The 13,124-nt window shown below is 46.1% G+C and overlaps 4 protein-coding genes across 4 annotated transcripts; 2 read left to right on the top strand and 2 right to left on the bottom strand.

Moving 5' to 3' along the window:
- Positions 1-332: 332 nt before the first annotated feature.
- H6S33_001651 (uncharacterized protein) lies at positions 333-2,027 on the top strand (the record flags this gene model as incomplete). The annotated part of the gene is made up of 1 exon (XM_044833003.1): positions 333-2,027. One exon carries the CDS (start codon positions 333-335, stop codon positions 2,025-2,027), a length of 1,695 nt encoding a protein of 564 aa, XP_044693712.1.
- Positions 2,028-4,797: 2,770 nt separating this feature from the next.
- H6S33_001652 (uncharacterized protein) lies at positions 4,798-6,203 on the top strand (the record flags this gene model as incomplete). The annotated part of the gene is made up of 4 exons (XM_044833004.1): positions 4,798-4,856; positions 4,927-5,052; positions 5,142-5,631; positions 5,691-6,203. The coding sequence occupies 4 exons, from the start codon at positions 4,798-4,800 to the stop codon at positions 6,201-6,203; spliced, it is 1,188 nt and encodes a 395-aa protein (XP_044693713.1).
- A 300-nt stretch (positions 6,204-6,503) lies between these two features.
- On the bottom strand, positions 6,504-8,261 carry H6S33_001653 (uncharacterized protein; the record flags this gene model as incomplete). Its single annotated transcript, XM_044833005.1, has 6 exons — positions 6,504-6,662; positions 6,715-7,083; positions 7,161-7,670; positions 7,740-7,901; positions 7,978-8,048; positions 8,129-8,261. 6 exons carry the CDS (start codon positions 8,259-8,261, stop codon positions 6,504-6,506), a joined length of 1,404 nt encoding a protein of 467 aa, XP_044693714.1.
- Positions 8,262-11,973: 3,712 nt separating this feature from the next.
- Positions 11,974-12,583, bottom strand: H6S33_001654 (uncharacterized protein; the record flags this gene model as incomplete). Its single annotated transcript, XM_044833006.1, has 2 exons — positions 11,974-12,154; positions 12,288-12,583. 2 exons carry the CDS (start codon positions 12,581-12,583, stop codon positions 11,974-11,976), a joined length of 477 nt encoding a protein of 158 aa, XP_044693715.1.
- Between the last annotated feature and the right edge of the window lie 541 nt (positions 12,584-13,124).

Here is a 13,124-nt window from a genome sequence, read left to right on the forward strand (position 1 = left end):
TTCCTCACCATATGCTGTACGTATACTAAAGATGCACTTACTCATGTTTTTCCAACTAAAGAATATTCTGTAAGTTAGAGACAATTAATTAACCTTTACTCTTTTGCATTCTAACTATATTTTAGGATGAGTTTAAATCGAGACTCCACTACCTATGCACGTCCTCCGATATGGCCATAAAACATTTAGTCGTGGGAACCATGCCCTTCCTGTTGATGGGCATGTATGCTGATGCCCCTCTATCTGAACTGCTCCCTGTCGAATTGGCAAACGTGCTTAGATGTATCAAAGACCATAACTTAATTCATCCAGACGCTCGCACCGGGATGAAAATGGTATTTGAAGCCGGAAATTGGGGCGAAGTTTTGGAGACCAGATCAGAGCAACACGCATCCAAGGACAAGAAAGATGTCGATAACTCAGTCGCCGCACAAAAAAACGGATTGTTTACGAGCGAGAATGTGGGGCTCCTGTTACTTGAACGTCAGCACTATACATATAAATTCTTCGAAACCTTTACGAAATACCTACAGACACTGGTACTAGTGAAAAATTTCGAGGAATCAAAACATGGCCACGCTCGTAAATTCCCCTCAGATTCCGACACAAAAGGAAATTTAAATCCCATAACAGGCACGAATCTCAGGCCCGCGTGGAATTGCCGCCCCTCGTATACAATGGATCCAAGATTTACTTGTCTTATATTTGACGCTCACACAGCTCTTTACTCGGTCCGTGACCATTGTACCTTCCTCCGCAACGAACCATTGTATCTCTATCATGCTGTCAATAATTTCCACTTATCTCACAGCATCAACCACCCAGATGCAGAATTCATCAAAAGAAGCTCTGATCATGACCCCATCATCATTACCTCCGCTGCTGTTCTGAATTACCTCAAGGATTCGTATGCATCACAAGCGTACTGGAATCTCATCTACATGCTTTTAACTTCACGGGTCTTCCCTGTTTTTAGCCCTTTCAGAATTTGGAAAACCGCTGGCAAGGAGCTCAACCGTACACGAGCTAAGTTTCGTTGGTTTTTAATGACCGATGAGAATTATGCGGGATATTATACCACGACAAACCCAAAAGATCTATCTAGCAAAAAAACCCCGATCATGAAGCTTAAGAAGACGATATCCATGAGAGATTTACTAAAGAAATCAGAGTTTACATGCTGGATGTTATCGCTTGCGGACGCCGCACTTACACCCAAAGATGTTTCAAGGCTGTTGAAAGAGATAAATGAGTACATTGAGAGAGTTCCGCAGACTCGTGAGAACATTTCTGAGGGGTTAGGGGAGGCTTTGGCTAATGTTTCTATAATTTCTACGTTTATGGAGCGATGTGAAGATTTGTGGGGTTTACCAGTGTTGATGACCCCCACTGCCATGGACACGCCGGATGATCAAGTGTCATCGGACCCGGGTAGGGTTTGGAAGACGTTGGATTGGGCGAACTGGTATTTTCCAAAATTTGACTTGAAAGGTCAGGCCAAAACAACCGGAAGTTTTGCTCAGATAGCATACGCGTGTATAAACCAGTTGCTCGAGAATTATGAAGTGGGGCTCAATACTCTGCCAACGTCGATTGGTTTATTTCATCGTATAGAATTTGGTGTTGGCCAACAACTTAAGTCCACCTACCGCACTCTTGAGAGGAAACCTTCTCCACCTAAGTCGGGTGCGAACTTAACCACTTCTGCATCTCGTGCTCCTACCATCTTGGTAACAGCTTCTGCTCTCAAAACATTGCGCAAGATCTTTCGTGCTGAGCTAGATGGCACCATTGCATGGCCCGCATTCGAGTATGCTATGACCGATGCTGGATTCACCTTCAAGACAGACACGAGCGTGGCAAGAATTGTACCAAACAACTCGAATAACAATTGGAAGCAAATCAATATATATAGACCGTATCCAACCGATCGATTTGCGGGCGAGACACTGTTGGGGCTGAATCTGAAGCTTGCAAAGAATTACGAATGGAATGAATCAACCTTCGGGCTTGCGAAAAAGCAGTAATGAACTAGGCTGGAGGATAGATCTGCATTGATGTGGGACTTTGGACTTTGAATATCGCATTATTCCGGATTGAAGTCTTGGAAGTGCTACAAAAATACGCGTATCAAATTGCTTTCTCGTGAATAATAGCTAGTACGTGATACTACATCATGTATTATTGGTAATATCAGACGAGTTACCACTGATGCGCTGTTGTAGTTAGACATACGTCAGGATATACGGGTTGCAAATATCTTTGCAGATTACATACATGCAGGAAGAGAGGATCACGTACCAGGTGTGTGCTGCATTAGCTATTTTAGATCGTATCATGCTTTGAATAAGTGGTAGGTTGTGTTTAATGATACACTGTATCAAATTTCGCGCCTCTATTTTCTCAGAGTGCCCAAACAATGTCACTAGCCCGGTAAGGCGTGGGGAGCTCGTGGTGGGTTGTGGATCACAGACCATCACTCGCAGTTTTCCACCTCCTGTCTCTAACCCCAGATTTTACAGAAATTCTCTGTATATGTATCTTGTACATGGAATGTAGTTATAAACAGATGTAGACTTTGGCATTTCGCTGAACACCAAGCTAGTTCAGCAGGTAGTGCAGTCCGTGTATTATTATTCTCTTTCAATGTCATATTGCGGTTGGCTTGGCGCTACAGGCCTAGGATTAGATGAACAGTAAGAGGGAAACGACACCCAGCCAGTCATAGGTATCCTACTATCTCGGCCGCTTGTAAAGCTGGGAGAAAGAGCTGCAAGAGGATAGTAGACTTCATTAGTAACTGTGATAGTGGTGGTAGAGTACATGTAGTTAGTATCTAGTGCTTCGACGTAAAGAGGAACATCAAAAACGTGCTTAAATTTCTGGTGTCATTGTTGGGCTTCAATCGCTGACGCTCAGGTTTTAGTAGTTACTGGTCGTAATTAATTATCAAAAGAATTTCGGATGAGAGACAGTAAGTGTAACGTTCTGATGAGCCTCTGCTTAAGGCACAAAAAAGGGGAGCAGAAAATTAACCGATTTGGAACTATGAACACTTTCCGAAGTGGTTATACTACAGTTAGGGCTTGAACCCGCCCGCACTCCCTTCGTTTTTGCTGTTCAGCTAGGAATACTTCCTAGAATCTTTCGTACCCCCGGGTTGTAAAAGACCAACTACATCTAGTTTCCTCACCAAAAACCCCAGAGAGGAATATAAATCATTAGATGCTATCTCGAGACAGGTACGTGCACAAGCTTGAAATGTATTAATTATCAGCCCGTGTGGTTGAGACATGGTTACGCTCGATGCTAGATCATGAGATAGAATAACTAGCTCGTCAACCCCACAACAGATGTTCTAGATGCCATTTTTGGTGATGATTTGAACGGCCAGATCTCTGCTCATGGTAAGATTTCTCTATAATAGTGAATGTTAAATTTAGGTATTAGATGATATAAATCGCTCCATATCCACACTGCAACAGTATAAGTATACTGCAACCATGTCAAGGCCTGAAGGGCTGGTTCCTATGAAGCAATGTCTCTTCTTGTAGCTTCTGCCTATGGTCTATAATATCTGCAGTGACTCTGCAGTAACGGCGACCACTGCATCTCCAAGTAGTGTGTATGATTGGCTCACACTCAATATAGCAATCTGCATCACGAGTCCCCAGTACCCAATGAAGGCCATAAATCTCACCGAGGGGTACGCTGTCCCGGGGAAGACGGATTCCTTGAAGATGTTTAGTGATTATGGCGACCCAGATTTGTGATCCTCTTTCAATCGGCCGAGGTGGGACTGGTGATAGAGTGAACGATCCTATCCAAATCGAGATGCTAGTTTACCCAATAAAATACTATGCCCAAGCCTCGAGCCTTGCCAAATCTAAATCTATAACCACTTTATCGGGGAGATAAGATCGAAGCCTCTGTCGCCGGGAGCTTACCCCGTTCGGCATGGCGCAGCTTGTGTATCGTTCTTATCATATGCCGGCCTGAGGTTTAGTTCGTGAGATTCCTTTGGTGGTTAATTAGATCGAGCGTTTGAGCTGTAAATCTATGTAGCTAGGTGTTCTAACTCACTTGTATTCGTTGTAGCTTTGTGAGAGCTGATGGTACGATAGTGACGTAAAGGAGAGTCCCAGAGACGTGTGTACAAACAAAATGAGGTCCAATCTTATGTTTCATGAGAGCGATTTCTTCAACTCAGCCACATTATAGAGAGCCATTGACGGAGCTTCTTCCGCACATGGGTACGCGCAACCTCTCTCGATGGAATCAATCTGTTGTTGTAGATAAGCTGACAAACCCAGAAACAAGATAATCATCATACGATACTCCCGTAGATCAGTTAAGCTTGTTGGGAATACTAATCCTGGTCGGCAAGCCGAGGAGAATCCCGATGTGCTTGTGCGACAGCGGCTCCTGTTTCCCCTGAACTTGACCTCTTTGAGTAGCAGAAAGCGTTGAGCCCATCACACTTCAACAAACCATCGAACGTTGAAGAAAGCGCTGCATGAAGCAAGAAGAAGGTGAAATGTTTATGTTTACTCAACAGGTGCAACCAATGCGCTCGGACCCTGCCTAGCCAGCCATCAGGACGAATAGGGTTAGTTACACTGCACCCTGCAGCTGGTCGACAACACAACCCCGCCGAGGAGCTTCCCTACATAAACTCCCCGCCACCAGCGACGGGATTCATTTCGTTTCGTTACTCTAACCCATCAACCTCCTTTCTCTACATCAGCTTTTGTCTAATCGAATTCAATTCCATCATCTTTTTAATAATCTCTAAAAATGTCTGACGCTGTCTACATCGTTGCCGCTGCCAGAACTCCTCTGGGAGGTTTCCAGGGGTGAGTAGTAGCTTGAAAAAAAATCGTGCCGTTAGCCAGACAACTGACAATTCATCGCAAACTATCACAGCTCTTTGGCTTCTTTGACTGCCACTCAATTGGGAGCTCATGCCATTAAATCAGCTCTTGCTAAGGTCCCCGAGATCGACCCTTCAGCGGTCGAGGAGGTCTTTATGGGAAATGTTCTCTCCGCAAAGTAAGACCATTCTGCTTGAATTTGCATCCAATTGGGAGCCAGAAACCCCCTATAAGCTCCACAAACACTGACACAACTTTAAACAATAGCTTGGGACAGAACCCAGCTCGCCAGTGTGCCATTGGTGCTGGGCTTAAGGACACAACCGTCTGCACCACAGTTAACAAAGTCTGTGCCTCCAGTTTGAAGGCCATCATCCTTGGTGCCCAGACAATTCTTACTGGCTGCGCCGACATTGTCGTAGCTGGAGGAACTGAGTCTATGTCAAATACCCCATACTACATCCCCACCGCACGTTCCGGGGCCCGCTACGGAAACCAGCAGATGGTTGATGGTGTTGTTCGTGATGGTCTTTCAGACGCATACGACAACCAGGCAATGGGTTTCGCAGCTGAGAAGTGCGCCAACGACTACACCTTCACCAGGGAAGACCAGGATACCTATGCTATCAACTCATACCAGAAGGCCCAGGCCGCTGTGGCAAATGGTCTCTTCAAGGAGGAGATTGCCCCAATTGAGGTTTCTGGAGGTAGAGGAAAGCCAAACAAGGTCGTTGACTGCGATGACGAGCCCAAGAACGTAATTCTACCCGATGTCCATGCCATTCTGATCTACCGCGATAGCTGACTTATTTCCAGCTCAACGCCGAGAAACTCAAAACCGTCCGCCCTGTCTTCATTGCCACAGGTACCGTGACAGCTCCCAACGCCTCCCCCATCTCCGACGGAGCCTCTGCCGTTGTCCTTGTCTCTGTGGCAACTCTTAAGTCTCTTAACCTCACCCCTCTTGCCAAGATTCTTGGTTGGGGTGAGGCCGCCAAGCAGCCCTCAGAGTTCACTACCGCCCCCTCTCTCGCCATCCCCAAGGCTTTGAAGCATGCCAAGGTCTCCCAGGAGCAAGTCGACTACTACGAGATCAACGAGGCTTTCTCAGTAGTTGCTCTTGCAAACTTGAAGATTCTCGGAATCGATGCCGAGAAGGTCAACGTTAACGGTGGTGCTGTCGCTCTTGGACATCCCCTTGGATGCTCTGGCGCAAGAATTGTCACCACATTGATAAATGTACTCAAGCAGAAGGGCGCAAAGATTGGTGCCGCTGGTATCTGCAACGGCGGAGGTGGTGCTTCTGCGATCGTCATTGAGGCCTGTTAAAGAACTAAATATTTTTAAAGTTTATAATGTATTGAATGGGACCAGGGGAATTCGGAAATAAAAAAATATATATATAGGGCTTTGTCTTTCATGCATGATCTTTTAGCTTATAACTAACGGTTTAACTTTATGTATTCATGAAATATCACACGGTGTAGTTTCTCTTCATCCGGGTTTTGGCTAGAGTCACATACCCAGAACCAATCTTTGTTATTCACTCCCGGCCGCTTGAAAAAAAAATCTATATCTACATAAAAGTCTTACCCCCGGGGTATATCAGGATGAAAATAAATTTGTTGTCTATTTTGCCTCTGCCTTCTCGGATTTCTCTGCTTTGGCCTTCGGCTTGGAAGCGCCCTTGCGCAATGAGGTGCTGTTGCTCGAGAGCTCCTTGGAGAAAGGAATAAAGTCCGGAGCACCAGGAATGTATTTACGAAGCGGCTCGGGGATGTTCATACCCTATTCGACTCAGTATTCAATGCTTTCACTCACTCAAGGGAAAATATCTTACCTCCTCAGTCTGGTAGTTCTCCATCAAGCAGCACAGCGCTCTCTCAGTGGCACACAGCGTCGAGTTCAAGCAGTGGACATACTTCTTGTTAGCCTCAGTCTGGGTCTTTGTACCGTATCTGATCTCGAGGTTCCTGGACTGGTAGTCTGTGCAGTTTGAGCAGGAGACGAGCTCCTTGTACTCGCCCTGGAAGGGGAACCAAGCCTCGAGATCGTATTTCTTGGCGGCGGCGTTGTTGAGCGCGCCGGAGACGATGGCGACAACGCGGTAGGGGATGCCGAGCGACTGGTAGAACTCCTCGCTGTAGGCGATCATCTTGTCGAACTCCTCCCAGGACTTTTCGGGCTCGGTGATGACGAATTGCTCGACCTATTTATTGTCATCTTTTAGCATCAAAGTAACGATAGAAGTAGTAGGTAGAGTAGAGGAAAGTAGAAAGTCGAAACCTTTTCGAACTGGTGAACACGGAAAATACCCCACGCATCCTTCCCATGCGACCCAGCCTCACGCCTGTAGCACGACGAAAAGCCCGCATAGTGAATCGGCAGCTCCTTGCTCATCAGCCACTCGTCCGCATGCAGCGCCGAGATCGGCTGCTCGGAGGTGGCAATGAGGTACTTGTCGTTCTGCTCGTCGCCGTCAACGACCTTGTAGAGCTCCTCGTCGAACTGCTCGAGCTGCGCCGTCTTGGCCATCATGTCCTTGAGCATGAACTGGGGCGCCTGCAGGGGGGTGTAGCCCTTCTCGGAGAGGAACTCGAGCCCGTAGTTGATGAGCGCCTGGTTGAGGAAGACGCCCCAGCGCTTGAGGAAGTAGCCGCGGTGGCCGACGACCTTGACGCCGCGCTCGGCCTCGTACCCGTCCAGGCGGGTCAGCACGTCGTGGTGCGAGAGGCAGTCGCGCTTCTCGACTTTGAAGCCTTCGGGGGCCCAGGTGCGGATCAGTTCATTGTCATCCTGGCGGGTAACTATATTAGACCATCATATACTTGTGTAGTTACAGAGAAGGGAAGAGCAAGTATTCACCTCGTTGTTGCTCATTGGCACAGTGTCATGGACCAAGTTCCCGATCGTGCCCAACTTTGCATTGAGGGCCTTCTCCTTCTCAACCGCGAGCGCCTCAAGATCCTTCTTCTCAGCTTCGAGCTTAACCTTCTTCCCGAGAAGCTCAGTCGCATCCTCCTTGGCCTGTTGTGTACCCGCGAGTCAGCGCACCTGTGCAACCGTGAAGTGACATCTCATGAACCGGCGAGGTATAAGTCACCTTCTTCTTGGCCCCGATCTCTTTTTGGTTGATGTTGATCTCGCTCCCCTTCTGGTTGACGTTGTATCTTGCTGCAGCAGGGCCAACCACCGTCAGTAAAGACCACTAAAAAGGCCGCCCCGCCCCGCCCCGCCCCCAATGAAAAGCTTACCGACTCTGGCCCCCTCGAACATCGCGATCACCTCGTCCACAGCTTCCACCGGGGCGTGTCTGCGGCGCTGGCTCTCGCGGATCGCCTCTGGGTTCCCCCCCCTCGCCTCGATAAAGCTGAGAACGTCGAGCATGATTTCTTTCTTACTTTAGAATCTGGAACTGCTTGGAACTAGCGACAGCAAACTGGGAGAAGAAGGAAAAAATAAAGGAGCGGGTTGAACGGGCGGGTTTATTGTGGTTGGGTGGAAACAGAAAGGGCGGGGGAGGGGTACCAAACATTGTGATCTGGACTGGGCTGGCAACGAGAGATAACAGATGATCTGGGGTTAGGGTTTCTGTATCATGGTGAGTCACTCGAGGGGTTGATGCAGAGGGTGGGCTTGGCAGGGTAGTTGGGCGTTCCTGCTCTGTGCGCTATTTGTACTATTTTCAGTTGCGGTTGTTGTTAGTCCGCTGTAGTGTATCCGCTCCCTTTACCTGCATGTATGTAATTATGCGTCACCTCTCCTATGTAGTTGCAATATATAAATAGGAAACGGATCGATACTCTGACTAGCTAAATCATGTCTGTAATTCACGATCGAAATCAAGAGCAAGTCGAAATAAACTCGAACGTACACCCGAATCACTCCCAAATTCACAAAGGCCCTATTTACGAGAGATACATGAAGCAGTTTGCTGCCCAGAGCTATATAGAACGAGGTATGAACCTATTATATGAGTCCAAGTTCAACATTCCACGTACGGTGCAAAACCTCTAGCGGCGTGTTTCTATATATGGAACCTTCACGAACTGTTTGCTCAGTGATCACACGACTGATCTTAAGCGTTCCGCAGAATCGCATAGAGTTCGCAAACACTCCAAGCTGTTCTTTATGACGCGCGCGCGCCTTCTAGATATTTCCACGGCCGCGGGTTACAGAAAATTAAAGTTTGATGAGGTCACGATTACACCTTTTACACCTTGATAGACTGTGCAATTAGCCCGCCCGAGCAGCTATAAAAGCTCCTGCTTCCCGCCCTCATTCCTTCCTTTCTTTCTTCCCTCTTCATCATGTTACTGCACCTCGATCTTCTATGCGCACTGTTGGATGGTCTTTGGCCTTCATCGTGTCTGCGATCAGCCTACCCATGGCATTACCCCTTCTCCTTCCTTCCCTCTACTCTTTGGCTCTATAGCCTATTGATCCAGAACCTCTTGGATTCCGTCAAGAGGATTCAGAAAAAGAAAGAGAAAAAGAAGAATCAAAGAATCAAAGAATCAAAGAATCAAAGAATCAAAGAATCATAGAAAAATAAAACCGAAAAATAAAGAAAAAAAATAAAAAATAAAGATCAAAAGAAAAAGAATCAAAGAAAAGAATCAAACAAATTAAAGAGTCGAAAAATCTAAAAAATATAGAAAGAAAAAACACGGTTTTAATATAAAAAGATTCAAAAAACTAAAAACTAAAAACTAAAAACTAAAAACTAAAAATTAAAAAATTAAAAAAAAAAATTAAAAAATTAAAAAAATTAAAAAAAATAAAAAAAAAAAGATAAAAAAGACCAAAAAAAAAGAAAATCGACAAAAATAAATGAAAAATCAGAAAAAGATGAAAATAAAAAAAAAGATAAGAATAAAAAAAAGATAAAAATAAAGTCGATATATATGAAAGCCAGCCTAGTTAGCTTATAACCTTATATATATATTCAGCCTCCTCCCATGGCACCTTTCCTCCCCCCGGCTCTCATAGCCCTCCTAGCCTCTGCCCCACTTGGTATGCAGCCTGCTGGGTGCTACTGAGTGGATTCGAGATCAAGGAATCAAACTATATCTATGTTAATTATATATATGGATGTCAATTAATTGAAAGGGACCTGTGCGGCAACGCTCTACACTAGCCTCGAATCGATGGGACATCAAGTTGTTGAAAATCAATTCAGAGCCCTCGCCATGCAAGGCTCTCTGATCTGAGCTTTAGGAAGATTTGGAGTTAATCGGTACGTTGCGTGGTTCTTCGGAATAAGTATTAATTTGGCTGTGCTGACGGTTTTACCAGATCGACACCCGTATATCGTTTATATTTGAAATATATACCTGTCAGAAAATATCGTGAGCCATATGCGTTTAAGCAGTTTGAAATTGATGTTTGAGATACAAACGTCACAAAAGGCCTAAAATGCAACAGTCCGCTAATGCCGATCTCACGCCGATACAGCCGATGCCGCGAGAGGAAAAATAAAGGGCTAACTAGACAGGAAGATCCTTAATCCTTCTCAAGCTCAGGCCGGTGGATCCGGGTGTGAACTTGTAGCTAATGGCTCAATTCTGGACGTCGACCGCATATATCGTTGAATTCTAGTGTTGGGCACGAGCCTGGCCTGGAGCTCGAGCTGGCGCGAATTGTGTGAACAAAGGCTTGAGTTGTTCGAGCTCAGGAACTAGGCTCAGAGCGAGGCTCGAGCTTCTATTATTATGCCTAAAAATAGTTATCTTGATTCAGCTTTCATTCTTGAACACGAACTCTGAGGATCTTTCTTGATTTTATTATCCCATTTTGCCATAATTATGATCTTAAGATCAATTGATCAACCAATTACTAACAATTCAGAAGGCTCGAGCCTTTTTAGTCTTGAATCGAGCTGGCTTGAGCTTGTGGTAAAGAGAGCTCTAGGTGTTCGAGCCAGCTCGGCTCGTGCCCAACACTACCAACGAATCCGTCTATTGAGCTCGCGATCGAGCCAGATAATTGGCCATGAAAGATTTAAAGTGAGCCGTTGCCTGATAGGATTCGGGGAGCTATTAATTGCGTTAAATTTTCGTGGGAGTTGAATAGTGCGCATTAATCAACTTGCAGTGTGGAGGTTGGTCAATTGATGGTTCTTATAGAATTAGACGTACCTGCCTGGGTACCGATATATCAGTAGGACGTTTGCCATGGAGATGGGGTTCGATTCCCCCCCGGGGCCTGTTTTTTTCAGACTTTTTTTTTCCCTTTAGCTGCGGATGTAAATGAAGCATGAAGAGATAACTGTATAAAGTGGCAATAAATATATATACAGGGAAGAAGGGCAGAGAGTTGAGGCAAGTGCTCGTCCTCCTCATCTTTGGTGTCTGAGGAGCAAAGACGTGTCGGTATGTGGGGTGGTTCAAGGTTTAAGGTTTATGCGGGGTGGCCTAATACATACATCGTCCGCTGGCGCGCTATATATATATATCCGCCCCGTCATACGCCAGCATGCATATCACCCCCTGGTGCCCAATCGCTGACGCATTACTCAGCGGCAACTACAGCATCAGGTTGAGCTGGAGCTTTTTGAGCTTGTTCATTTGAAAGATCTTTCCTGCATGCTCCAGCTGTTCATTTTATTATACTAATGCTGGCCGTAACTACATGTAGCTGTCTAGATATGCATTCGCAGGAGATCCACGGAGACCCTAGCCCCAAATCAAGCATATGATGGCCGTGGAGTACTCGGTTTTACGTCTCTACACCGAACTCCGTGGTGTGTTCTGCGGTGTGCTTTGTGGTGTGCAGAATTCATTCTCTGGTGCCCGATTTGGCGGCATTTGCAATTGTTTATCGAGGTTGTGCTTTTCTTGGAAGTCTGTGGGGTCTAGAATATAGCCAACTGATTATTTTTCCACGAATTTCCTCTGTTTTGTGTTAGTGGAACCAGCATTATCCTGTGGGATTAATTCTTATTATACCAGGCCGATTATTCTTCTGCTCGGTCCCAGATTCAATCTAAAGCTCTGTTTTTCTTAGAGGTCTGTAGGGTTTAGCTATTGCTAGGAAGCTACGTATTTCCTTACGAATTTCTTCTATTTACTTACTTATTTTAGTGGATGATCCAGAATTATTGTTCTTGGTTTATGCATGTGAGGTTCAAATCCTTACCAAGACGTTGACGATACTCTTCCTTGGTCCTCCAGGAATTCTGCGTGGTAGACTCAACCTGAACCTCTTGAATGTCGGGGCTCGCATTATTCGCTGGTCTCTTCGTTTCTGACGCTATATTCTTAGGCCTATCTACATCTCTACACAATTAGTACTGTTCAAAACTCTAGAAGCTAAGACCAATCTACCCACATCTGAACCGTAATCAAGATCAGCATAACCCAACGCTTCACCCCCTCCACCCTCGCCACAGACGCCTGCAACTCTATCTACCTCCGGTCCCATTCAAACCACTCCCTAAACCAGCCTCTATCCTTCGGCTTGTTGAGCCCCACCAGCTCACTTATCCACCCGTCCAGAACAGTGACTAAGGAGCTGGGGTTGGAGTCGAAGTGGTCTTGTACAGACTTAAGGAGCTTTTCGAGATCAATGAGCTCAGTGACGAGATTGTCGAAAGCTTTGAGGATACGCTCGGTGCCGAAGACGTAATGGCGGCTGGCGTTGATGAGATCCCTAGTGAATTTCACGATTCCAATTATGTTGGCGATTCGGCTGAAGCTCCCGGCCATTTAGATTGTGGTGCCCTTGGTTATCGCTATCCAAGATGCCTATGTTGGGGTGAGGAGTAACGATAACGAAGGTAAGAGTTTCTATTCATATATAGGATAGAAAGTTAGATGCTATTAGTAAGTGGGCATACACGGCAGTATTTATATCCATACTCTGGATAGAAGCTCCCTTGAGTTCTCTGTCCTGTCGGAGGAACATGCCATACCGATAACACGCAGTCAATATATATTGGTAGTTTCTCTTTGGCGATCTTGTGCGTACAGGGCTTGCTGCAATGAGCTGACTTTTACAGCCCGCCTGCGGTAGTTATACAAGTATCCCGGAGCACCAGCAAACCAGCGCCCTGGAATAGTTGGGACTGAACCCCTAACGGTAGTTGTCTTACAGCAGGAGCCACTAGTAACACCCACCCCTCCATAAGAGCATTAGGAAAATCCATACAATCTACCGCCGTAGCCCAGTGGCTATGGTGTCGCCCAGAGGGGCCGAGGTCGGCGGCCCGAATCGCCCACCTCCCAGGCTTGGTGGAAACACTGTGTG

Source organism: Morchella sextelata, assembly GCF_020137385.1.
Source record: "Morchella sextelata strain SCLS chromosome Unknown scls_11, whole genome shotgun sequence".
NCBI classification, from domain to species: Eukaryota; Fungi; Ascomycota; class Pezizomycetes; order Pezizales; family Morchellaceae; genus Morchella; species Morchella sextelata.